General features: G+C 42.8%; 1 protein-coding gene across 1 annotated transcript in view; it reads right to left on the bottom strand.

Annotated features, from left to right (window-relative positions):
• LOC310688227 (uncharacterized protein) overlaps positions 1 to 27,902 on the bottom strand; it is a 40,790-nt gene that overhangs the window by 7,000 nt on the left and 5,888 nt on the right. The window contains exons 3-8 of the mRNA XM_083464380.1: positions 24,030 to 24,209; positions 17,581 to 17,748; positions 17,234 to 17,335; positions 14,027 to 14,137; positions 11,564 to 11,742; positions 308 to 465 (exon numbers count right to left, since the gene is read on the bottom strand). Coding sequence (XP_083320506.1) covers positions 308 to 465; positions 11,564 to 11,742; positions 14,027 to 14,137; positions 17,234 to 17,335; positions 17,581 to 17,748; positions 24,030 to 24,209 — 898 coding nt within the window. The remainder of the gene's footprint in view (positions 1 to 307; positions 466 to 11,563; positions 11,743 to 14,026; positions 14,138 to 17,233; positions 17,336 to 17,580; positions 17,749 to 24,029; positions 24,210 to 27,902) is intronic.

Below are 27,902 nucleotides of genomic sequence, written 5' to 3'. Positions count from 1 at the left end.
ATAAATGGATAATGTTGTATCAGAGAGGCCTTTGGTCTGGTCCATCCAGGACTGCTTTTCTTAAATGATTATGCTAAAGAACAACAAAAAAACCAGAGGAATGCAAAATAAAATAACATATTATGCAAGTTACTGACAGAATGCTGATGGGGGAGGGGAGAATTGTATATGTGGTAACCCTAATTAAATCTCAGTGCAAATGTTTTCTCTCCTGCTGCTTATGCAATTGACCTTAATAAGCAAATCCATTTTGCAGAACTAGCAAGAAAGAAAACATAGAAAGGAATGTAGTGAGTGGATTGTGTACCTCTTCATCTCTTGGTTTGATGTGGCACAGAAGTAAAAAATCCTGTTTCCAGTCTGAGGAATGCACTTAAATACAAAGGGCTTGCCCAGGGTACTGTCCACACCAATTTCAGCACCTTCTAACTTTGTGACTTCTAATGGTCTGCACTTTCCTTCATCCTGAAATGAAGACAAGAAGAAGAAAAAAAAAGATTTTGAGAAAAGCCGTGGGGGGCTTAAGAGACATGGTGGTGGTGTTTTTGCTAAACATCCCCTTTAATTCCACAAATTGCTTCTCATCTAAAAAGCAAAGATTGCATAGTAAAGCCAGGTACTATGGGATTTCCCCCAAAGAAGCTGATTCCATAGAATCATAGAATTGTAGAGTTGGGAGGGACCCTGAGGATAATCATGCCTTCTCTTTAAAGTCAAGGGGATTCACTGCAGCTGTCCCAATCCCTTTTGCTCTACTTAGAAGGAAACATATGCATTAACCTCCCCCGAATGTGAGATAAAGAAGAGAAAAGACTTGCATGCTTTGGATATGTTTTACAAGAGGATCACATTCTAGTCCTGTTCTTTTCCTATGATGCTGGACTTAGTTGTGTTTTTTTTAGGGGAATCATTTTGGGCTTTCACAGAGTTGGCCCTATCCTTAGGCACAGTGAGGTAGTTGCCCCAGGTAGCAGATAGTAGGGGAAGAGGGGCAGTGGCGACAAAGTGTTGGAGGACAGAGCTTCTCCCAAGCTAGCTTACTGCCCTCAAGTGTGGCGAAGGACACTGTCCTGTCGATGTACCATTCACCCTCCAGTCCAGTTGGCTTCCGTACATGGACTGCACCATCTGGTCCTTTGCCTCAGGCAGCAAAATGTCTTAGCCCTTTGCTTGCAGTGAACCAACCCTCTAACACTTCCTATTGTACAGCCTACTCTAAATTTCCAGCGGCTGTGGTTTTCATTTTGACCAACTTCAATATTTCAGAAAAAGTAAAACACTGCAGCAAAAGGAAAGACTACCTTTGTGCTCTTCTGCTTTTAACTCTGAGAGGACTCTTCTCAGAGCATGTGATCACTACATGCCTAAAATACTTACATAGCAATTGCTGTGAAAATTAGGTCATACTTTCCTTTGCAAGTATGATCTATTAAGCTCCTCCCTTGATGAACTATGCATTTTGTTTCCTGATGCAACCTCATTCCCAGAATTTCCCAATGGGAATGCTGTGTGCCCTAACCTTTGTGCTGACTGCCAACACCAGTTTAGATCACTCCCTAAAGAGACTGTGGATGAGTTCAGATGTAATGCAAAACGGAACGCATGGTTTGTGCTAAGCATACTAGAATCATAGAATCATAGAGTTGGAAGAGACCACAAGGGCCATCGAGTCCAACCCCCTGCCAAGCAGGAAACACCATCAGAGCACTCCTGACATATGGTTGTCAAGCCTCTGCTTAAAGACCTCCAAAGAAGGAGACTCCACCACACACCTTGGCAGCAAATTCCACTGTCGAACAGCTCTTACTGCCAGGAAGTTCTTCCTAATGTTTAATGAACTAAAGAACCTACTCCATGGTTTTAGCTTCCATGTGCACAGCAGGCAAACAACAATCTTAAGCTACTTGTCAGCTTTTGTTTCCCATTTGCTCAAGGCTCAGCTCCATAAATTCACTTCCATCTCCCCAGCACAGCAGCCTCTTACGGTGCAGTAATGACTTTAACTGTGGTTGGTCAATGGTGCTTGAATTCAGGCACAACAGCAAAGAGTAGTGTGCAGATCAGCTTGTAAAATGGTGGTTTTTCAAACCAGGTTCCAATTGCAATTCTAAATCAATATTTGTCAACCACAGTTTGTGGGCAGTCTTAGGTTCAAACAAACCATGGCTTTGTTCTATACCTGAACCAAGCCAGTGGAACAGGCTGATGAAAGGAAATAGCTCGCCAAATCTACGCAATGAGTCTGTCCAACTTATACCCCAGACCTCTTAGACTCAGTTTCAACCCTGCATTTACTGGACTATTTTCTTACTACACTCATTTTTTCTTACTTCTGTTGTGACGCATCACTGACAATCTTACCATCTGAAACAGGAACAGTCTCAGCACAATCTACTTTTCACACCAGATTGTTGATCGTAAGAGCAAACAAATTTTGTCAAAGCAGGCCCTCCCTAAATTTCAGCGAAGGGCTTGTATTGCAAAAAATAAGGAAATGCATCACAAATACACAATAAAAGATGGTACCGATCTGCAGAAAAGAAGCACATGCTAATTTATATCTATAGATATAAATGTAGAAATAATAACTGTAATTAAATCTGTATAGCAGCATGACAACAAAGACTATGACCAGGTGTTATGCAGTCACAGACTCTGTTAGTCTGCTGTACAAGCTCCCCTTTGATGATTCCTAATATTGGACAGGACAGCCCACCAAATAGAGGACTGTGCTCTGTAAAAAACGGAAAGAAAAAAAGCACAAGGTCTGCTTTACTTGAGACATGATGATTTCTCATATCTGAGTCATTACAACATTATATTGTCTGCTCTCATCCACCATCTGTTGTAAACTCTGCATATATTATGGTGGTGGTGATGGCAGAGGTGGAGGAATCTGGCCAGAGAAAAAGCAGAAATGCAGATCCATTCCAGGCCTCCCCCAGTCCAGCTGTGCAACACAAGAGTTGCAAAATATTCAAAAATGCAAATGAGCCATTAGAGAGAAGCATAAGCATTTTCTGCTTGTCTAAGACTACATAAACAAGGTCAGATCCTTTTAGTGTGGCATAATTAATCTCAAATAAGACCCACTGTCCCATTTTGTATGCAGAATCACTAGCACTGTTTGGACCATTGATGGGGACTCTAGCTCCCATCAGCCCCAGACAGCATATTCAAATGGTCAGGAATGATGGGAGTTGTAGGGTGTCACATTACAATAGTCCAATCCCAAGGTTACCAATGAATGATTCCCTGAAGCTATAATGGCATAGCAGCCAATGTTATGGGACTCTTAGCCACTAAGGTCACCACAGATAAAGATGTATCAAGGAGTACCCCTAGACTGTGCATCTATTCTTTCAGAGAGATTGCAACCCAGCCCAGAAGAGGCACGTACACCCAGGAATCACTCGCCCACAGATCTTCCATCTAAAGATTGGGCTTATAGGCCGCCATCTAGCCCACCACCCTGTTTAGGCACGAGCTTAGGACTTGCCCCACCATACTCAATTCAGCTGTAACAGAGAACCAGAGCTAGGTATCATCAGCCCACTGGTGACACCATGTTGTGAATCTTCTAATCACCACTCCCAACAGCTTCCTATAGATCAGGTGCGCCAACTCTAGGGGGCAGTGGTGTTGCCAGCCCCCCCTCAATATTCCTTAGCCAAGCTGAGCATGGCCAAGCATCAAAGGCAGGCTCCTCCTGAGCGTGAGAGAAGAGGAGCCATGGACATTGAAGTTGCATGGCACTGAGCAAGGCCTCCTACCAACAATGTACCTCCTTTCACCACCACATGCACACTGGGCCACTGAGCCCCCCACAATCTTTGGCCCAAGGTGGTGCCTCTGCTATAGATGAGGGGTGGGGGAACCTTTTTCAGACTGAGAGTAACATTCCCTTCTAGGTAGAACCCCGGGGGCGAAATGTCAATGGTGGGCATGTCCAGAGACAAAATTCACCTGAGTCCACAGCCACACTTCCCCTTCTATCCTCCATCCAGAGCCATTATTAGAGTTCAGGGCAAAGAAACTCAAGCAGGGTGCAAGGCAGGGTTGGTGAGGGGTGTGTCTCGGGAGGGTGTGAGTCACATTGCTTCTACACTCCCCACACGGGACGTGGGTGGCGCTGTGGTATAAACCACTGAGCCTCTTGGGCTTGCCGATCAGAAGGTCAGCGGTTTGAATCCCCATGATAGGGTGAGCTCCCGTTGCTCTGTTCCAGCTCTTGCCAACCTAGCAGTTCGAAAGCACACTAGTGGAAGTTGATAAATAGGTACCACTGTGGTGGGAAGGTAAATGGTGTTTCTGTGTGCTCTGGCTTCCGTCACGGTGTTCCGTTGCACCAGAAGCGGTTTGGTCATGCTGGCTACATGACCCGGAAAGCTGTTTGTGGACAAACGTCGGCTCCCTTGGCCTGAAAGTGAGTTGAGCACCGCACCCCATAGTCGCCTTTGACTGGACTTAACCGTCCAGGGGTCCTTTACCTTTACCATTACCCTCCCCACTCCTTTGTGGTACCCAAACCATTTCCTCAGTACAGTGGCTCACAATGTAGTGAGCTTCCAACCCACAGGGGCCTAGACTGGGTAGTCCACTTTGTGCTGGAAACAGGAGTGGAACTCCAATCTAGGGTCGTGCAACTCCCTAGCATGCAACCTGTAGATTGCTCTTTCCATCTGCAAAGAAAATTAATCAGTGACTAATAAGAGGAAACACAAAGCATGCCTAAGGGAGTGTCACGGCACCTTAAAAGACCAACAGATTTATTGTGACATAAGCTTTTGTGGAATTAGAGCCTAGATAGAACCATAGTGTTTAATTAGCAAACCAATCCACTCACAATGGGCCTCACAGAGGCTCTGCAAATGGAATCAGATTGCAGGCTGGTTATAAAGAATGGGACGACTTTCTGCCTGTGGAGGATAAAGCTCTCTGTTAGAATGGAGAGCAAATGCACATTGTACCTCTAGGAGGAATAGCTCAGACCTAAATCTATTTATAGTTAAGCCTTTTATATAAACCACTTAGACTTAGCAGTGAATACGTGGGCTTGAAAGAAGACAGGCTTGGATGTTCCATCAGGGAGTGAGACAATGTGAAAGGCCCAGACCCAGGGAGCTGAAAATGTATTTTATATAAACTGGGCTCCGGATGCAATGTTGGAAATTAAGATAATTTCAAAGATTTTTTTTCTCCCTCTCTTTTCACCTTGCAACCGTTATTTGGTTCAATCATAGGGGGGTGGAGGCAACAACAGGTGAAATGTGTATGGGAAAATTAATACCCCAAATTATTTTTTATAGTCCAACTTTAGCTCAGTTGGTAGAGCAGGAGACCAATTTCAGGGTCATGGGTTCGATTCCCACACTGGGCAAATGATATCTGCATTGCAGGGGGTTGGACTAGATGAGACTTCTTGATCCCTTCCAACTGTACAGATCTTTGATTCAATGATTCTGTAAGGACATATAGTCCCGATGGCTATTTATTTCCTTCAGTATCAGTATTCGTCTGAATACCAACTGATAGAGAGCACAGGAGAGAGAGCACTGTCCTGTTCCTGCCCTCCTTCTAAGCATGAAGGACAGAAGAAGGGGAGGAGGAAGGCAATAATATAAGGAAAGGCTCATGGTTGTATTTTCTCACAACTAAGCATAAACTAAGGGACGCGGGTGGCGCTGTGGGTTAAACCACAGAGCCTAGAGCTTGCCGATCAGAAGGTCGGTGGTTCGAATCTCCGCGACAGGGTGAGCTCCCATTGCTCGGTCCCAGCTCCTGCCAACCTAGCAGTTCGAAAGCAAGTCAAAGTGCAAGTAGATAAATAGGTACCGCTCCGGCGCGAAGGTAAACGGCGTTTCCGTGCGCTGCTCTGGTTTGCCAGAAGCAGCTTAGTCATTCTGGCCACATGACCTGGAAGCTGTACACCGGCTCCCTTGGCCAATAAAGCGAGATGAGCGCTGCAACCCCAGAGTCGGTCATGACTGGACCTAATGTTCAGGGGTCCCTTTACCTTTACCTTTAAGCATAAACTATGGTTTAGCATTATGTCTGAAATGGGCTGGCGGCTTCCAGGCAAGAGAGATTGCTCAGAGTACAGGTTGTGCTGGATGCTTTCTGAAGCTGGTCAATTGTGACACAGTGTTTTAGAAGGACTATGGCTAATGCTATGCCAATTATCACAGTGAATATATTGTATCTCTCAGCTGCCATTACTTGCAAAGCTGTCCAAAAAGTGAATCTGTGCTGGCTCCATGCAGAGATAGAGTGATCTTGTACTTGTTATGATGCGTTTGGCATCTATGTTGCAAAAGCAAAATTGTTCATATTCAATCTGACTTGCAGGGTGTCAATTTAGATGATGTACTGATGCTTATCTATCTGAATGGTCTTCAACCTATATTGTCCCCCTTGGCCAAAACAGACCATGCAATAATGCTTAAAGTAGAGAGATGTGGAACCTTTATCCCACCATATGTTGTTGATCTCCAACTCCCATCATCCCTTGCAATTGGAGGGTCTCGGAGCTGGAATCCAATGATATTTGGAAGGCCACAGCTTCCCCATCACTGGCTTAAAAAGCCTATGGACGGCTAGTTGCCCAAACTGGCCAACTCCTTTACAACTGCTACTTAGGAAGCTCTCAGCTCTTACACAACCAAATTAGTTTAGGGGATGGGTCCAATTCCTCTCCAAGCCTTGATTCCTTTTCTTCTCCCAAGGCTGGCAAACATCTACTTGGTATGGAATGCAAGATCCCCAAAATAAAACAATTCCCCTGGCATCTGGCCAGGGGAGCCATGTATGTAGTAGCCGTTGGACATGTGGAAGTCAATCTGGCAAGTGGCGTACGTGTATGTACAGAAGGGAAGCTTGCTTGTGTACGCACAACCCACACTTGCGGGATTAGGTTTACCTGGCTTAGAGAAGAAGAGACTGAGATAATAAGATAGCCCAGGCAATACACATCTTCAGATAACCAACGCCCTCTGGTGATAATCAGGCTAAGCCATCTATTAATAGTTTATAAGACTAGGTTCTGTTGACCTAGATTGTCTGAGTGACCCGCTGCTGTGGTGAGGAAGTACACGGTCTTTCCCTGTCTTTCTTGCTGTCCTTTGCTACGCAGTTGCACAAGCTCTTTGCCTTGGGGCTTCCTGAAGGCACTAAGCTTGTGCACCTACTGTAATGCAGAGTGTGGTTCTTAAACAGAGTTTTATGCATCTACCTTTGGGAGGAAATGTCTGCCGGTAAGCTGGTGAGAAATCTTATACAGTTTTGAGCAACGCGACTATTTGCTGCTGCTCCTTCCTCTCTCTCTCTCTTTTAAATATATCTTTACTGTTTTTAAAATAGATACATTTATCCCTGGAAAGCAAACCAACCAACAAACATAAAATCAAATAAACTATAAATTGACAAACAGACAATAGCAATATATGAAACAACACAATTCTTATAACTAACATCATTTGTGCTCCCAGTGATGTGAACGATTGTAAAACTTATAAAACAAGAAATTAAAAATGACTTCCATCTGCTGATCCTTTCTCATATTGTGTGACATCGGAATCAGAATAGCACAGAGAGGTGACAACCTATTTTTTTAAAAGGGAGGGGATTTGCAAATGGGAGCACCCCTGTTTGAACATCTGCTTGCATTTGCAAGGTGAGCAAAACTTGGGTCACCTTGCACATGTGAACTCCCGCTGATGCCTTTCCTTCCAAGTGCCCGCAAAGAGAGGTGGGGAGCTGTTAGTACTGAAGGTGACAGCAGATGTTCCAACTTCCTTGCACACCAACCTTAACCAATAAGAAAGATCCTCGGAGTCCCAGCATCCCTGGTTGGAAATGAAGCTACTGGAATGGCCTTCTCCCCAAGAGAAATAGATGCTGATAGCACCATTTTCCCCACAGAGGATGTCGGGACTTGTCCCAGTCCTCTCCTTGGTGGTAAACAATGCTTCTCTAGGGAGCTGTCTCTCCTTCCACTTCCTGTCTCTGCAACATCTGTGGGTCCTTGAGCAGGCAGAGGAAGCAGGAGCTACAGCTCCTGAGGCTAAGCCTCTTTCATTAAAAAAAAAAGTCAAAATACATATTCAGATCTTAAATAAGCACTTGCAAATGCAAACAAATCTCTCTAGAAGCAAAAAAATTGGTTAGTATAGAGCATTTTAATGATAAAAAGGCCTTATCATCCCCTCCGTTTCCACTCAGACATGAGTGTCATTGCTTATGTATCCAAAATATCAAACCTCACACAAGAGGGAAGGTATCAGTAGGGTTGGGTTGTAGAAAAGTAATAATAATAATAATAATAATAATAATAATAATAATAATAATAATGTTTTATTTATACCATGCCCATCTGGCTGGGTTGCCCCAGCCACTCTGGGCAGCTTCCAACACACATAAAATAATAATAAAACATCAAATGTTAATAGTAACAATCTGATCCAATATAAAAAGACACAATAACTTTAAAATAAAAAACTTATATCAAATAAATATATATTCAATAACCCATTTGAACCCAATAGTAAAGAGTAAAATTACAGTAAATATTGGGGAAGGGGGACTTAAGAGGGTAGACTCTCTAAATTGACCAATGAGGACTATTGATGATGACTCATAAAGTGCTGAATGACTGATGGGGATATAGAAAAGCATTTCATTTCATTTCTGTTTCAGTGTATCTGAAGAAGTGTGCATGCACACGAAAGCTCATACCAAGAACTAACTTAGTTGGTCTTTAAGGTGCTACTGGAAGGAATTTTTTTGTTTTGACTATGACAGACCAACACGGCTACCTATCTGTAACTATAAAAAGCATGTTAGGAGTGGGAATGGAATGGAGTGTTTTAGCGGAGTAAAGTTTTATTCCAAATCTTAGTTTGTTTGGAAGCCATTCGTCCCAGTTCCTCATTTGTACATATTGGGAAACTATGATTAACTACCAAGTTTCCTTAAGCACTACCACATATATAAAGTAGATGTTTTGTAGGTGATGGATCATATCTCACACTCTTTGGAGGGGTTGACTTCAACCTTGTCAAACTCAGGACCTGTGTGTTGTGTTGGCATCCATCTGTCTCGGGAGACACTGGAAGCGTGTACCTTGGGGTGGTGCTGAAGTCAAACCATTGGAGAGTTACAGCGCCTGCTGTGGCTGTAAAGACTGATATGGGAGAGACATTGCAGGTGGGGCAGATGAAGGTGTCTGGATGCACCATGGCATTTCTTCTCTGCAAGCCTCCCAGCGGTCATTCCTCCTCTGGCCACTGCTGTGGATAAACCTGACTGCCTGTCTCCAGGCACTGCAATCCTCTGCAGAGGTTTCCCATATGGTGGGTCCTCAACCCTTTTATTAACTTTTTGCCATATATTTGCCTGGTGGTACTGCTGTTATCACAGCTGACAACTCCCTGGGGCCCCGAGCACCCACAAAATTCCCCATGAAGGGGGTGGGCACCCACAAATTTTGGTGCCACGGCCAAATAGGCTAAATTTGGGTGTCAGGGCCCATGGCCCTGGGTGCCCACAGCTGTGAGGCCAAGCTGACACTCCTGGCTGTTATTGTGACCCACCTTAGGTCAGGTGGTAATCCAGAAGTGGGTTGTGGCCCACCTGTTTAAGACCACTTTTCTAGACTAAGTGAAGAAGTTAGCTCCTAACATTTAACTTACTATTTAGATTAAGTGACACACAATCGCCCTGTTAACAACTTAGCATTGTATGCAAAAAAAAAAAGGAGGGGGTAAATCATGTTGTCAAACATATATGCACACCCATTCACACGCAGAAGAGGTAATATTCTGGGTCTATCTTGAGAATCCAGATTCAATTCGGAACATAGGAAGCTGCCATATACTGAGTGAAAGTACTGGTCCATCTACAAATGGCTATCCAAGGTTTCAGACAAGAATCTTTTCCAGCTCAACTTGAAGATGCTGGACCATTGACAAAGTAGATGATCTGCCACTGCACTTCAGCTCTTCCCAGTTACACTGACCTTTTATTTCATGATAGTAGATGGTTTAGGGAGCTAAAATGCACTCAGGTCTGATAAAATCTCATTTGAGGACCCACACATTGACTTTTCCCAGTACTTTCAAAAAGATCTCTGATCAAAGTTCTCCACCTGCTGGATATGGTTTGAAATTAACACTGGCTCTTCGAGGGACTCAGTACAAGATGGGTTCTCAGTGCGCAAAGTGAATTAATTTCTAACATTGTTGAATTTATTATTTATATGAATAAAGAAAATAAACAGAAAACAACTGAATGTAAATGTCTATGCAATGTTACCTGTACAGTTACTGCTTATTTTAGGGGGGAAGTTATGTAATAAGATGTGTCTCCCAGCAACAGTCTTCAAAACGTAACTTGCTTTAAGCCAATTAAATCAAGTTTGGAAAGCAATCAATAATTATACAAACACCCAGTAGATTAAAAATAAAATAAGGGTGTACTCTAAATTTATTCCTCAGATTGCAAGAAGGAAGAGGAACAGGCCTCAGACTTGGATGATTCCTTTCCATTTTCATCTGATGTCTATTTGAAGATAGGATTCATTTTGACCCTCTGAGATTAGAGCCTTTGAATCAGGCGTAGGGGACCTGCTATCCTCAAGCTTTCTTCAAATGGTCCTTGGCCTATTTCATGTGTGGGGTGGGAGCTCAGAGGGAGAGAAGGCAGGGAGGAGAGGAAAAAGGGGGTGGGCAGGGACAAGACAGAGGGATGGATGCAAGGAGGGGGAAGCCCTCTGTAACTGATCTGTTTCAACCTCTGACAAGGGCAATTTGTTCCAGATGTACTTTTTGCACAAAGGATGGTGACCAAAAGACGCATTAGGTATGACAAAATATCCCCAGCTGCCTCGGCAGCTAGTCTCTAGAGGTTTGTGTATGGCCTGGACTAGATTGCTCCAGAGTCTGGTGAACTGGAACAAACTGAAAACGTAGACTAACATTACACTCTCCCGGAAGTCCAACGAATGGTGTGTGTGTGTGTGTAAGAGAGAGAGAAAGAGAGCGCTCTCAAAAACAGAGTAGGGTATGGCCATAGCTGTCAACTTTCAGATTTGAAAATAAGGGATCAGCAGCCTCACCTGTCCTAGGGACAGTCTACGGGATATCTAAAAATCCAGGATAGCAGCGGGAAATGATGCTGAAATAAGGGAATTTCCCGCAAAAAAAGGGAAGGTTGACAGCTATGGGTATGGCCTGCCCACTACAGTCGTACCTTGGCTCCAGAACGCCTTGGGAGTCAAACATTCTGGCTCCTGAACAATTGAAAACCAGAAGTGAGTGTTCCAGTTTTTGAACATTTTTTTTGAAGCCGAACATCTGGCGCGGCTTCCGCTATTGTTTCCGGCATGCCTGCACAATTGGAAACCAATAGGAAGCTGTGCCTTGGTTTCCAAACTTTTCGGAAGTCGAACAGACTTCCTGAACAGATTCCGTTTGATTTTCAAGGTACAGCTGTACTTAATTTGGACAGACCCACTACCAGCGTGCTCCCTCAACGGACAAACGAAATAATTATACACATGCCTTACCTTTTTGTGTTTGTAATAGTAGAGGCAGCCATCGTGCTTTAGCACAAACCATCTCTTCCTCCAGCCCTTCAGGATTCCTGACTGGGTTCGTTTGTGCAGATATCCTCGACATGTTGGGCGAGGGGTGTTGGGACAACGACTGATATCAGAGCCAACCAACAATGTCAAGATATCTGGACCTGAAATATTTGATTATATTGTGGTCTATTACAAGGTAAATTAAAGCCAAGTCTATGAAGCAGGGAGGTGGGCAAAACTCTTCCATATTATTATTACTTACTAAATTTGTATACCGCCTTTTATCCAATACAAAATACAAAATGAGAACACAAAATACATAATAAAATGAAAACTAACCAATAACCCCCTGTTTTCACAAGGGTGTTTGGATATTAATCAGCCTGGTTGATGCGAGGGGGCATCCTGACAATATTTTTTTAAAAAGCACTCCTTAGTAAATAGAGATAGATGTGGTAAATGACTGCCATTCTTTTCAATGCAAGTGTGTGAATTGCACTCCTATAATTAAAGAATTTGGTATGTGTGTCAAGGTAAATTTGTCAGTCACTTGTGAAATCATTTTTCATTATTAAACCTTTATTGATCTTTGTCAAATTCATAGCATGGTGGAATTCAGTATATGGTGGAAGTAACTGACATGCACTAAAGGGTACGGTTTGATTTTAATTTGATATTCCAGGGAAATAATTCAAAATTAATTTAAGTGGCATTTTGTTTCCCCGGTATAAAACACTCTCCTCATCAAGTAACATATTAGTTGCACCTGAATGTTGGTTCTCTTATACACAGACAGGTCTAACGTGTTCATTGAGCCAGCTATGAATTTTCCTCCTGAAGAAACACCAGAGATAAATAGTAGATTGATGTCTTGAAGGCCACTGTCAGGACCCATCTGTCTTTGAGGCATGGGACCCAAAAGCAATATTGCTAAATGTGCTCTTTCCACCTGACATTTTGGCCTAGACTTAAGTGATACTATGAGCAGATAACAATATTAGTAGCTGGCACAAAGAGAAAATGAGGGTCTTTTATCCAACCAAGGCTTTCCTCTCGGATCACTGTCACCTTATTGCTCCATCAGTCTCCGCATGTCCAAAGTAACTTGCCCTCACTGTCAAAGTCAGCTTTTCCAATGCAGCTGAGTGATAAAATTCATAGGTAGGCTCTCCTTTGAAAGAATTTTTTTTCTTTTTTAAAATTGAATCTGTGGCACTTTCAAACACACTTACATCAGAAATGTCAATCTGTTTCCTCTGGCCTCTCTTTAGTTTGCTCCTGCTTTCCCCCTTGCAATTATTGCAAGAACTCATGAAGGAAAATAATCCCTAGGCCAGAGTTTCTTTTGCACATGCAGGTAGGAGAACAGCCTGCCCAAAGCTCCTTCACATGTGTCTCAACAGAAACATTTTCATCTTGGATAACACAATAGCCCATTTTGGGCATTCTGAACTTGTGTAAAGCCTACTACATGTGAGCAGGAATAAAAATGTCAAGTTCTGCTTTCATCACCAACCCTGTCACTCTCCAGCTCATGGAGATAAAAGTCTGATTGTAGCTCCTGAAGAGTGCTGGCTCTTTGGTAGTGAGTTTGGCGAACAGAAGGATGTTAGGCTCCTAGAAAGTGGATTTTTTAAATCTATATAGCCAAATGTGACCAGACAAAATTGGGCAAGGCAAGGACTGAATAGTTTCTGAACCAAGGAATTGATTAATAGTTGCACAAAATGCTCCCATACACCTTCAATTAGTGACAGGCAGACCTGTCAATTTTGTGCTTCTCATTTTTCCAGTCTTCAGTTCTCTCCCCATTTCCACATCAGTTTTTGATATATATTTTAGGCCTCGTGAAAATTTATCAGCATTTTAGTGCGAATTTCTCCTAATATACACATGTTTGTATGCAATTTTGCCTAATATACGCATTTCTGCAAAACAATTTTCCCTATTCTAATACATAAGTTATTTTCACTGTTTCCATGAACCCCATGCCTTAGTAATATATGCCTGTTTGAAGACATTGCTTGGCTGGAAAACTGTGCTGCAAAATTTCGAGGAGTGTGGATTTCAAGAGATGGTTATGTTTTGGTTCATATATTGTTTTGGAAAGTGCGATTTTGGAAGTTTTTCTTTTAAATACAAACTGAATTTAATTTCTCCCCTGTCCATACTTGCAACGGACTTTTGAGCAGGAGCAAGTGTGTGTGTAAAAATCCTTGGACATTCATAGGAGGACACAAAAATTCTTTGAGATTCAAGTGTTGGGGGCGGGACTGCTATGTTATGTACAATTTATTTAAAAAATGTTGCCTCCTATTTATTTCCACTATCTAAGTTTATGGTTTTTGTTTGTAAAAACTGACAAATCTTGGTTCAAAAAACCTGACAAAAAAACCCCAAAACAAAACACCACAGCAAAGCAGTTAACTGCATTGGTATCATTACCTTTTCTTGCCAAATTTGCAGCCTCGGAGTGTGGCATGCTGCTAACGTCTGTTCCATTGACAGCCATCACAATATCTCCAATCTGGAGGCCTGCTTCTTCTGCTGAGCTGTCTGCAACAGAAAGGGAAAAGGACCCTTATTCAGGACATTTTGATAATATGCCAAGAGGAGTTCACCTTTCACGCATAAACACAACACAAAGGGGGTCAGGGGATCAGTTTTCCTTCCAGCCATTTTTTTGTGTGTGGGGCAGCTTGATCAACATAGAAAAGTTTAGCTTTCACATGCTGGCTGGGGCTGATAGAAGTCGTAGTCCAAAACATCAGGAAGGCACAATGTTGAGGAAATCTGGAAAATGCTCAAGTTATTCTTGGTTATTGTAGGCACGGGGCATGGAGGGAGCCTGTGGTGGCTCCCCTCGCAAAGAGTACCCAGGATGCACCTGGGAGCAGAACTGCGGCCAGGGACGAGGAAGCTGCAGCTTTCTCATGCTCTGTGGCCTTCCTCCACAGTTGCCACAGCCATGCGCAAGCCAGGCTCCGATGGCAGAGCCTGTTGTAGGGGTGCCTGGTCATGCCTCCTCAAAAAAAGACCGTGGGGGCACAGCCTCCCCCAACATGGGGGGAGAGTGTTGTTCCACCTGACAAACTGAAAATATTGGACTGATTGCCATAGCACTATGCTGAATTCCTCCCTTAAAGGTGAAAACAAAGAGATCATACTATGTCACAAACCGAAATAGATCCAATGTTCGTATAGAGACCAGAAGTACAGGCAAGAATTCCTACCCACCCACTGTTCCATTCAAAGGAAAGGCATTTTAAGATCAAAACACAGCAGAGCAGAGTCTGCGTCAAAGGCCTGAAATTTTCTTGCTCTTCTGCCGTGCCTTCCTCGTTATTGCAAAGAGGGATGGAAGCCATAAATTCACTTAGAAGGAAAAACAATTGCTGGTAGGATAGAAAAGCACGCTTGATCCGAAAGTGCTAAGGTATCCTCCTTTGGGTTATTGTTCGGCAGCTGAAAACTGCATGGACTACTTTTATAGGAAGACTTATATAAAGTCAGGCTAGGAATAGACAAGAACTTACATAAGCAGAAAATATGTTCAACGTAGGTGCATTTGAATCCTACGAGGATGTGTACCAGAACCATCATTTTATCTTCCGTTTTCAGTATATAATTAAACTGTCATAATGTACCAGGTAAGCATGTTTCCCACCCCCCAGAAAAAAACACATAAATGTCCTCTTTGATTAACTTAAGTAAAATTTTAACATTACTAGTACCTTGTGATTTAATAAGTGTGTCTTACAACATAAACCCCAGAGTCCTGTCTTAGAGCAATGGGGAAGGAAATCAGAAGGTTAACAGGGAATGAGAGATACAAGACCACTATGAATTTCTTCTCTTTCCATAAAAAAGCAAAATGATAAATTATACATTATGACCATTCTGCTATTCAACAGACGGATAACTCTAGAGAGGTGATATGAGATTTCTGAAGCTATTCCAGTATGCTCAACAATTTAAGGACTTCAGATGCCATTTTTTGTGATCTCTATTTGCTTCATTTTGGACGGAAGAAGCCATTTTGTAAGAATTTGTTCCAGAATTATTGGCTCTTGCCATTTGGAAATGAAAGCAAATGGCCAAAATGGTTTCATGGTAACTACTTTAGGCTTCTCTGTGTTCTACTCTTGAATCGTGTATGGCTTCTGAAAATCCACCTCAGTCACTGACATTCCCAAGACCCAAACATAATGTTTCAGAAAGCATTTAGCTTAAGGAAGAAATGGAAGTCTGGTCCCAGTATAGCAGGAAAATTGTGATAAATGTCATAATCAGGCAGGGGTGCCAACTTGAATAAAATATTGGGGGAGCCCAGGTAAGGCCCGCCCCGCATAATTGATCACATGATGCAGTGCATGCACACCATTTGAATGTCAATGCCCATCAACTGGGAGAGGGGCGGGCACCTCAAATATTTTACTGGGGCAGCTGAAGACTGTAGTTGGCTCCTATGTAATCAGGGGTGGGCCCTAACACAGCATCTTTTCCATCCTAGCTGCACGGTCCCTCAAAATTATAACAGCATTCAGATGTACTGCTAAAGCATGCTCCTCAAAGACTAGCTTCTTCCCTCAGGTGGGGGTGGCAACTGAAAACTTCCATTCCTGATCTAGTAGCAAACCAACTTCCCACCTTATCTGAATCTGGTAAGTGGCGGTTTCGTCAAACCATAGTTTCTCTGTATGCTGGGATTGCAAACAGCGGCTTGCAGATTTCACCGGTGAGCAAAACTATGGAACAGACAAGCCATAGTACACTAGGCTTGCATGAAATGGCAAAGTCAGTCACATGAGGGGAAGGAGAGGAACATATCTGTGAAGTAGTAGGCTCATGTTTATAATCCTAAATAATTCCTATAGGCGGTGCTTTTTTAAAAAAGAAATGTTTAAGGGTTCTCTCATTTTCCTACTCATATTGAAATACTGCCCCTCAATGAGGCCAAACTTAGATTCACAGAATGTTTAGGGGTATGCATACCCCTGCGTCCCCCCAGAAAAAAAGCACTGCCTATATAGGAATCCTATTTAGCTATTACAGGAGCAAGTCAGATGTAGGGAGCTGATCGTGTTAAAAATTCAGAAAGAGAAGAAAAAGTCTGTATGATTTTTTAACTGCCAAATAGTTTCTTGCTTTATATGGATCACTGACCTTTTTTGTCATGATCATCACCTCTCCTTAGCAGAGATATATGATTGGGAGGGGAAATTGCCCCAGGCTGTGCCTGACCCTTTTAGTTTCATTAAATGAAAAGTCAGTCAGGGAAGATCATTTATCAATAAGTAAATGGCACATAAATGGGCATCTGTTCCTCCTCTTATCATTTTCAGTATAACAGCCAACGTCATTCGCAAAAGCAACCCCTAATCCATTTGCAGGAGGACTATAAAATTAAGTACGGGTATAATACAGAATGATACTTTTATGTCGCTATCTATATTGCAGAAAAAATCAACTTCATAGCAACAATAATAAAAAGAACACAGGAGACTTGTTGAGCTGCCAGCTAGCGGTTTGCCCCGAGGCTCTTTGTCATCATAAATTCAGTGGTGCTCTGAGCTTCCTTTTAAGCACTCTGCCATGCAAGTCACTTAGGATCTGCTCATAAGGAAAATGAACTTTGTGGGTATCACTTACTGGTGTCCACTTCAGTTACAAGGATGGGCTTCGAGAATTGGATTCTGAATCCCCAGGGGTAATCGCCCGTTCCTTTAGCAATTCTTACAGTTCGTTCACGGACTAAAACAAGACAAAAAGAGAGAGAAATAAAACACCTGACGTCGTGTATTTCTAATATAGCTGGAAAAATCCCCCTCCCTCAGAGGCAGATGCTTTTTCGTTATTTTGAATTGCAAAGAGAACTGGCTACAGGTGAGACTCTCTGTTTAAACTGGTAATTTGTAAAAAAAGAAAAAGAAAAAAAAGGTATACACAGTGTACATTCGTAGATCTGAGGCACATACAAATAAAGCCATAGGTGTTACCTGCTACGGGTCTGGGCCTTTTGCTAAGACACCTGGGGCTGTTATCCGGACTGGCGTCATCCCCTCTGAACACCCAAGACATTGAGTGGAAGATCTCAGTGTAGAAACCTCTCTCTTCACTTTCACCACGCAGACCTAGATCCACTGAACGGCCATCCTCCGAGTTTACTGGAAAGTGACAACAAGAGAATGGATTTGTTTCCCTATCCCAGAATCTTTTTTATTATTATTCTTTTACGGCAAAGATAAAGGGAGGAATTCAGTGTAGTGCTATGGCAGTTGTTCCATCAGTGGAAGCGTTTCATCTTGCCAGGGGGAATGATCTGGCCTGAGTGAGGCACATTTCAATGGGCCCACATGTAAATGGTCTGTAGAGGACCATGAAACTCACTGGGTGATCCTAAACACTATTTGTTGAAACTGCCTTATAAAATAGGAGGGGAGAGGAGAGAATAGTCTTGGAGCTCCCTGGAAGAAGGGCACAATAGAAATGGAATAAAAGTGGTGAACATAAGTGTTACATTTTTAAAGGTTTGATCCAAGGAGGCTGTTTCAAGCTTTCTAGATTTGGTTTCCAAATATATAAAGTTAGAAAAGGTCAGGCTTCATGGTCATTGTAATAGATTACACTTATGGGGGGGTAAAATAATCTGATTTTCAACACACACACACACACACACACACACACACACACACACACACATGGTTTGGAGGTAGTGCATATTCACAAGTCCAGAGGGTGTAAAGTGCATGCATGAGTCACATTCCCACCATGTACAAATGATGCAAGATAAACTACTTGCCCAATGCCATTCAGTTACTAAGTCAATGGCAGAGCAAAGATTTGGACCAAAGTTTCCTGAGCTCAAGTCCAGCGCTGGTGGCATTTATGCTCCGGACACTAAAAACACTTCTTTTCTGTGTGTACATGTATGGAGATGTTCCAGGTTTGAGGGCAGTCCTTGGGCAAGATGGCTTCTTCACCCCCTTTTCCCATGAGTGTCTACTCCTTGGCTACTGTCCTCAATGCTCCCATTTGTTTGCCCTGCCTCTCTCTGGGCCCAAGCCTACACGACTGCCCAGAATGGGAGTGCAAGGCAATTGGTAGCTGCTGCATCATATCCATGGTGCTTTCATGGCTCAGAGAGGAAAGATGAACAGGCAGCAATAGCAACAAAGAGCCTGCAGGATCCAGGCCTTGGTAGTGGGCTCCACAGGGTTGTGTGGGTGCCTGATGGTGCCAAACCATTTAATACTACTAACCAGGAACAGAAAGAAGGAGAGAGACACTTTCATTCTGATGCAAGCCTATGCAACTTGGGACCCCCCCCCTAATTCCAGACACACATTGCCAGACATGTGCCCCAAAACTGTACTGCTCCTGTTTTTACAGCTAAACAAGGAGGACCATCAAACCTTGGTGGGCTGCCATGCATAGCTGATATGATGCCTTCAACTTGGGAGGTCACAAGTTGCACATCTAGCCAATTTAGTTTTTACATTCAAGCTAGAAAATGTGGGGAGGGGGGGAAGTATTTGGTGTCACACAATCTATATTCCCTTTTTGTTACCCTAGGAATCTAGGACACACTAATTTCTATGTTTGCATAAAATCAGAAAAGTGGCTCAAAGACAGACTTTTCCCCATCCCACTGAAGCTCCATTGATTTAATGCCCCGCTCCCCAGTTCAAGTTGTCTGACCTCCTCAAACAAGCACTCTGATGCATTCTTCTTGCTTAGGAAAACAGATGAGGCTTCTGGAGATTCAGTATTATGAGCCAGTATTCAGAGATGCTCGTTAATGTCAAGAATAGAAACTGGCAAGCAGCGGGTGTATGTGGGAAGGGAAAAGTGAATCTATAATAAGTAATATCACTCAAGCAACGCTGGAGAGGTTTGAGCATTCGTGTTAATCTTGACTCTTCAGTTCAGGTAAAAATCAATCTATCAGAATCTCAAACTTTATTCCTTTCACATCTAGCCACCTTCCATTTTAGCCTGCTAAGTTTAGAACCAAAAGTGCCTCTTTTTTTGTGTGTGTCACAAAAGCATCTTAAAAATATTCTCTTCTTCCGCTTCTGAACACAGGACTATCTTTATCATTGACCAACACATTTTGACAAGTTCTGATGACCTCCCTTATTCAGCTTAGTATTACAGAGGCAGAGTTACAGAAAGCAAACATTTCTCTGTGGCTCAGTTTTTACATGCCAGGTTTTTCTTCCCATTAGCTCCCTCCTGACAGGTAACATAACCTTAGCGTACTTTGATCATGGAACAGAAAATCACAAATATAGACTTCCACACAAAAGCCCACATGAACTTACCTTTGTGTTCCTGTTTTGACCACTGAAGGTCCATGTGCCACAAATCTACTATCTTTGTCAAAATCCACAGGCTTTAAAGCTTAGTGATTATTGTTTAGGGTTGCACTGTGTAAAGACGGAGAGGGAGTTTCCCAGGAGCAGATTTGATCATATGGATGAGTGATTCACAGTTAATTCAGTCACTCAGACAGCGCTCATCAACATGGTGTTACATAAGGCATCACAACATTCATGATGTAGCACTTCCAACTAGCAAGTCATTAGGCATGTCACATTTCGAGGTACAGGGCAGTATTTAATTTTCTAAATACATGATTCAAAGAATCATGCAGTGTGACAAGCCCAGTGCTTGTTCGTGGCATCTGCTACTGAGTGCTTTTCAATCCCCACTGTACAGTAACCTTAGAATTTAAAGTCACTCCATTATACATGATACCAACTAAACCTATCTTACAAAACAATAAAACATGGATATGATTTAGACTCAGATGGGTCTGTTTGGAGCATAATGCGGCTTATGACCTACAGTACGAAGTTCTGAGTCATCATGCAGATTAAAGTTGTGCCAAACCTCATTCTGTCTGTATTTATGGACCCAACATCATTTCACTGAATGAAATCCAACTACCTCAAACTCAGAGTATATTGATTGATTTCAGTGGGTCTATTCTAAATACATCCTGATGGGGTCACGAAGAGTCGGACACGACTAAACTACTAAACAACAACATTATTTATACCCCACCCATCTGGGCGGCTTCCAACAAAATATTAAAATACAGTAATGCATCAAACATTAAAAGATTCCCTAAACAGGGCTGCCTTCAGATGTCTTCTAAAAGTCTGGCAGTTATTGTTCTCTTTGACATCTGGTGGGAGGGCATTCCACAAGGTAGGTGCCACTACCGAGAAGGCCCTCTGCCTGGTTCCCTGTAACTCGGCTTCTCGCAGTGAGGGAACCACCAGAAGGCCCTCGGTGCTGGACCTCAGTAGCTTGTTCAGTTGGAGAGATTCAGTTCAATTCAACAGATAGGATGCTATTCACAGTCTCACGGGAAAACATTTTTCTTTATAACAAAATGCAGCAGAAAGTGTCCGGGTTTGTACGCAGCCACAAGGCCAACCCATCAAACTCTTTCCTCCTTCTTAAACAGGCTACCTTGTTTAGACCTTGATGTATCCCAAGAAGGGTACTGGGGCAACTCTATGAAGAGCCTATAGAGCGATAGTTCCAGATGAGTTCAAGTGAGTCAACCATGTGGAAAGTAGTTAGTCAGCCTTGGCACATGTGATGCAAGTGGGCCCACAGGACTGCCTTTGGAAGACAGTAAAAGTGGCACTCCTGCCTAACTCAGTTACGGTACTGCTGCCTGGTTCTTAGTTCAGACGAGTAGAAGGAAAGCCCAGCAAAGAACTAGAGCAGCTTCCCTCAGTCTGGAGACCTCCAGATGTTTTGGACTACAACTCCCATCAGCCCCAGCCAGTATGGCCATTAGTCAGGTTGATGGAAGTTGTAGTCCAAAACATTTGGAGGGCACTACGAGAGGGTAGCCTGGTCCAGAGTCTTGTATAGAAACACTCCGTTGAACTAATTGATAGGACTTGTATTACAAAAAGGATAGGCACTGCTGCTATGAGGAAAGGCAAGTGATGTGCTCTTGTACAGCTCCTGGCCATTTTTTCAGTGGGGATGGCCAGGGGATATGTTCCAATAGATTGTGCATCATGTGCACCGAAGATGTGGATTTCAACTGTGCTTCAGAACAGCTTTGGGAGACATATGAAGGCTTTTGCAAACCTAACAAGGATTATGTGTGGTTTTAAAACCACACATACACAAAATCTTACAGCAATTTCTTGAGCTGCATCAACAGGAGTGTTCACACAATGCATTCAGCAAGTGTGCAATCTGTCTACACAAGTCCAAGCTGTACCCTTGTACAATTATTCACATGTAGTGTTCAACGAGTGCATGGTCTGTGTGCGTAAAAATAGAGCTATCATGTGTATACTCTTTCACACAAACACCTATAGATGTGTAGAGATAGATTGTACATGTGTGCAGCATAACATGTGAACAAGCCACTTCTGCTAAAATTCCCCAGGATGTCGGGAGTAATTGGTTGTTGGGTGGCTATGAGGAATGCTCAGTGAACAGCCATTTGACAGAAACAACTTGATCTGGTTCCTTACTATATTCCACACAGCCCCCCCCCCCACTTCTTCTGGGTTCAACTTCTATTTGGCTGGAGGATTGCTGACTATCTGCTTCCAGAGGAGTGTTTAAAGGAAGTGGTTGGTGTGAAACCAATATTCAGTCAAATAACTGCCAGATAAATGTGAATTTTGGCAGGGTGAAGCAATTGCTTTTTCCTTGTTTCATGGCTGACAGTTAATTACATTCTTTACTTGTGATGTACTCATTAGAGGAATCTTCTGCAAAGGCATAGATAGAGTGAATTAATTTTTGATTTGTAAATATTGGGATAGGTTGAATATGAGCAATGGTACAGTTGATGAATTTGGCTATTTTTGTTTTTATTTAACCGTCTCTCCCCCCCCCCTTCTTTGGCAAATTCTGAAAATAACTGGAAAACCTCACCAATTTGTGGGGAAGGGAGGATTCCAAATGCACAAAAACATTCAATTTTCAGTGAAAAGGATACAAATAAATAGCCTATATGAAACTCCTTTAGTGGTAGATGTAACAGCAATAATTAATTATGTATTTCAGGCATATAGTTTCCCTAGTTTATTTTGATATGTACGTTCATCTAGTTTTACTGACCAATCGGAAGACGACATCTGCATGTGCGTATCGAAGCGTTTGCTGTTCCCTAGACATTATGATTCCCACTTGGGGAGCCCATCAGCCTGCACTACAAATTCATTAGGCTTGAACGCTATCCTCTTGAGACTCCAGACTAGTATATTTGGCATGCTTTTAAACAAGTGAAAGGAAAGCAGAAATAATAATGAGCTAGAGGAATAACTTTTAGCCAAGAGATTATGAAGGTTAATCCAATCAGTGGAGGTCATGGAGAAAACCCCTTGAGAATTGTATCTATTTTATTTCTGCATCTGTGACACGATTCTGGAGGGGTTTTTTCCACACTCTTACACTGAATATTGTCTAGCTTTGTGGAAAGCCAGTAGTTGCTAGGGATCAGCGTGTATAACAGCTAGTTAAACTGTTGTACGAGGGCCTGGGAGGCCTGGGTTCAAATCTCCAATCAGCCATGAAGCTCACTGAATGACCTTGGGACAGTCGCTGTCTCTCGGTGTAATGTATCCTCTTGGAGGATAAAATATGGGGAAATGAGGGGGAGCTAGGTAAGTCATTTTGAGTTCTTTGGAGTAAAGGTAGGATATAGGTAAAGGGTAAAGGGACCCCTGACCATTAGGTCCAGTCGTGGCCGACTCTGGGGTTGCGGCGCTCATCTCGCTTTATTGGCCGAGGGAGCCGGCGTACAGCTTCCGGGTCATGTGGCCAGCATGACTAAGCCGCTTCTGGCAAACCAGAGCAGGGCATGGAAACGCTGTTTATCTTCCCGCCGGAGCGGTACCTATTTATCTACTTGCACTTTGACGTGCTTTCAAACTGCTAGGTTGGCAGGAGCTGGGACCGAGCAACGGGAGCTCACCCCGTCGCGGGGATTCGAACTGCCGACCTTCTGATCGGCAAGCCCTAGGCTCAGTGGTTTAACCCACAGCGCCACCTGCGTCCCTAAAGGTAGGATATAAACGTAGATAAATAGATAAACCTAATTACACACACACAAACCCAGACTCTGACCCCCATATCTTTGGATAAATAGATGGAGAGGCATGCTAAAAGAGAACAGGGCCCAGATGTTCTCTCTGTGTATTTAACCATGGTTTATAAAGCTTAGAACACATTTCATGCCCATTTGTTCCTTTCATTTCTTCTGCACATGAGGCTATGGTTTTCGTACCGTGTTTTGTTCAAACCATGGTTTCCCATCCCATCTAAGCTGTTTGGAACAAGAAAATGCCATGCCATGCAATGAGCGCTCCTCCCTTCAGACTGGAAGAATTTATTCATAGCTCTCTGTATAAATGTCTTTTCCTGACCAATGCAATAAATGTAGAACACTTACTTGATCCATCTGTGATACTGCTGATTATGGAACTCCCACCAGCCGAACCACATCTCTTGCTGTTTTGGAATTGTTTCCTTCGTCTGGCCCAACGATCTACTGCTTCTTCATGGGAACTGCTGGTGTCATTTGGTGCTTGCTCATCAGACAGTATTTTGCCCGTGTCTTCCAACGCAGCAGCTACATAATCACATAATTTTCAGGAGGAAAAAAAAGCAAAGTGTATTTACTATTAAATACATGTTACAAGCCATGCTCCCTTTTCTACATCAGGATAAAACTGCAAGCCTGCTCTTATTTATTTGCAAGTAAATTATGTTGAAATGAGAGATTTACTTCCGTATACTTTCACAGTATCCAGAAGTATTCAGAACAGGGGTCAGCAACCTTTTTCAGCCGTGGGGCAGTCCACCGTCCCTCAGACCATGTGGTGGGCCGGACTATATTTTGAAAAAAATAATGAACGAATTCCTATGCCCCACAAGTAACCCACAGATGCACTTTAAATAAAAGCACACATTCTGCTCATGTAAAAACATCAGGCAGACCCCACAAAAACCCAGAGACGGATTTTAAATAAAAGGACACATTCTACTCATGTAAAAACATGCTGATTCCCGGACTGTCTGTGGGTCGAATTGAGAAGGCGATTGGGCTGCATCCGGTCCCCGGGCCTTAGTTTGCCTACCCATGATTCAGAAGAACCTCCAGTGCAGTACGTGGGAGGAGGGGAGGGGAAATAGTTCGGTCAGACAAGCTGGAATGCGTTTGCAGGTGAAACAATTGGAAGAGTGTGGCATTGAAGTCCATCCACAGTGTTGAGTAGATTAATTGGTAACATTTCTCAGTTCAAATCCTTCAAGAGATTCTAATTGATTTCAGGGGAGATTATTTTAAAAACCGAATATTCGAAATACAAACACTTGTAAAAGATCAGGAGATAAAAATCCCCATGCCTGCTGTGACACATGCATTCAATCCTAATGAAGTGTATTTTAAAAAAATACAGGATCTCAAAGCAGCTGTCTTATTACAAAAGAATTTCAGAAATAGACTTGAAAGAGAAGTTGCTGAATTGCAGCTTATTATAAACCGAAAACTATGGAGAGACCTGGTCTGAATAGAAATACAGTGGTACCTCTGGTTGTGGACGGGATCCATTCCGGAGCTCCGGCTGGATCCCAAGGTTTTCGCAACTGGAGAAGCTTGTTTTGTGCATGCGTGTGCGACAAAACCCGGAAAAATACTTCCAGGTTTGCCACATGTGTATCCCGAAGAATACGTAACCAGAGATACTTATAAAGCAGAGGTACCACTGTATTGGATTCTTGTCTGATTACACATGCTAAAGCTATTTTTGGTCATCTGCATACTATCCCTTGCTTTTTCATGTAGGAATAATTGCAGTCGTTAACAGTCGTTAACAGTCGTCAACAGGTTTACCATACCCATTGAGTCAATCACCCATCTCCTACTACCCTTCTGAGAAAACCCCCACCCCACCCTCCCACTATATATAAGGGTCTGGTGACTTCTGTTTCAGTGTTTCTGAAGAAGTGTGCATGCACATGAAAGGTTATACCCAGAACAAACTTAGCTGGTCTCTAAGGTACTACTGGACAATTTTTTAATTTATTTTTAAAAAGTTATTTTCTCTAGTGTGCAAATTTAACACTATATTTAACCAATTAATCACAACTAAAACACATCTATTTATCAACTAAGATTTCTTTCATTGGGTGATAGCCTTAGAAATAGTTACTAGCCTTTGATTATTTAGGCTGCAATCCTATATACACAAATCACTTATCTGGGAGTAAGCAGAACTGAACTCAGCAGGGATTTCTTCTGATATATGGTTAGAATTGCACTGTTTGTGCCTGTAAAATATGTAAGCATGTAATTGGGCAAGTGTATAAATCAATGTTTAACACAGATAGAGCCACCTGAATGCATATTACCCAATCTATATTCAAATATAATTGTAAAATTTTGCATTCAACTAAGTTTTACACAGAGTAGAACCATTAAAATTAATAAACATAAGTCCATTTTTTTAATGGGTGTATTCTGAATAGGACTAACATTGGATGCAACCCTTTATTTTGATTTGCTTAGAGCAGGCTTCCTCAACCTCCAGATGTTTTGAGACTAAAATTCCCACCATTCCTGACCACTGGTCCTGCTAGCTAGGGATCATTGGAGTTGTAGGCCAAAAACATCTCGAGGGCTGAGGTTGAGGAAGTCTGGCTTACAGTACTGAAAGCGCACATTGATTTAATATTGTTCATTCACACAGGTCAATCTGTAAGATGCCTGTTCTGGTGCGAGCCTCACTCCAGTAAACAAGTGTTTTTGCAGGCACCCGTGCTTTGGAATAAAGTCCAAAGTTATAAAAGCAAATGGCTTTGCAACAGAGTTTAATGTTGGGATCATAGCTGTCAACTTTCCCTTTTTCTTGCGAGGAATCCTATTCGGAATAAGGGAATTTCCCTTTAAAAAAAGGGAAAAGTTGACAGCTATGGTTGTGATCCAGAGTGCAAATGGAGATCCAGATCTCTTTAAAGAAAGTGGGAGGACTTTATGTTTGCAAAACCGAAGTAAAGTAGCCATTGCTTCTTCCTTCTCAAGAAACAATGGGCGCTTCTATGAACAAAGCTTTACCCCAAATGGTCAAGACAGGTTTTTCTCCTCTTTGGTTTCATTGAGTGATTCCCATTTTTTAAAAAAAGTATCTGCTAATACCGCCTCTAGCTTCCTCCTTTGAAATGATGCTTGGTATCTCTTTTTTTGTTGCAGGGGCAGGTTGCAATGACAGAAGTAAAAGGTAAAGGGTAAAGGGACCCCTGACCGTTAGGTCTAGTCGCGAACGACTCTGGCGTTGCGGCACTCATCTTGCTTTACTGGCCGAGGGAGCCAGCGTACAGCTTCCGGGTCATGTGGCCAGCATGACTAAGCCGCTTCTGGCGAACCAGAGCAGCGCACGGAAACGCCGTTTACCTTCCCTCTGGAGCGGTACCTATTTATCTACTTGCACTTTGACGTGCTTTCGAACTGCTAGGTTGGCAGGAGCAGGAACCGAGTAACGGGAGCTCACCCCGTCGTGGGGATTCAAACTGCCGACCTTCTGATTGGCAAGCCCTAGGCTCAGTGGTTTAGATCACAGTGCCACCAATTTGCTGCAGTGTCCACTGGGAGGTGTAATCATATTGCAGGGAACTCACTTTCAGAACATTGGTTTAAACCCAGCCTTTCCCAGCCTGGTGGGATGTTTGTGTTACAACGTCCATCTGTTCCAGACAGCACACTGGTGGGAGTACTAGTTCAAAACATCATAGAATTGTCTTGGAAGGAACCCTGAGGATCATCCAGTCCAACCCCCTGCAATGCAAGAATATGGAGATCGAACCTGCAACCTTGGCATTATCAGCACCATGCTCTGACCAATTGTAACACACAGAAAATCAACTGTGCAGGTTTTAAAGCACAAGAAAAAGAAATATTAAAGTGACAACAGTTTGCGTCGAGGAGAGGAAAACCAAGCTGCCCTTTAATAATTTAGAAATTATTCACTTTGCTGCTTCTTTAACAGGGGTGGGAGCGGAGCTTTGAGATACAGTGTTCTTCCCGGTATACACTTTCCAGAAACTAAAAACTTCCTTTCCTCCTCACAGGGAATATTTGGTTGCCTCTTTGTTTATATCCATCTCTATTAAGCTGCCATTGCAGCATCCTGTCCAGGAGCAGGGTTTGTAAAGCCCGTCATGTGCCCTTTAGATTATTGCTGCTTCTTCTTCTTTATTTATGCCTTAAAATGTTCTTATAAATTAAGGCAGCAATGATATATGCATCAGGAATCACAGCATGATAAGG

Source organism: Podarcis liolepis (genome assembly GCF_965112155.1).
Source record: "Podarcis liolepis genome assembly, chromosome: 11".
NCBI lineage: Eukaryota > Metazoa > Chordata > Lepidosauria > Squamata > Lacertidae > Podarcis > Podarcis liolepis.
Note: the sequence above shows the minus strand (reverse complement) of the source record. Positions and strands in the feature narration are given on the sequence as shown.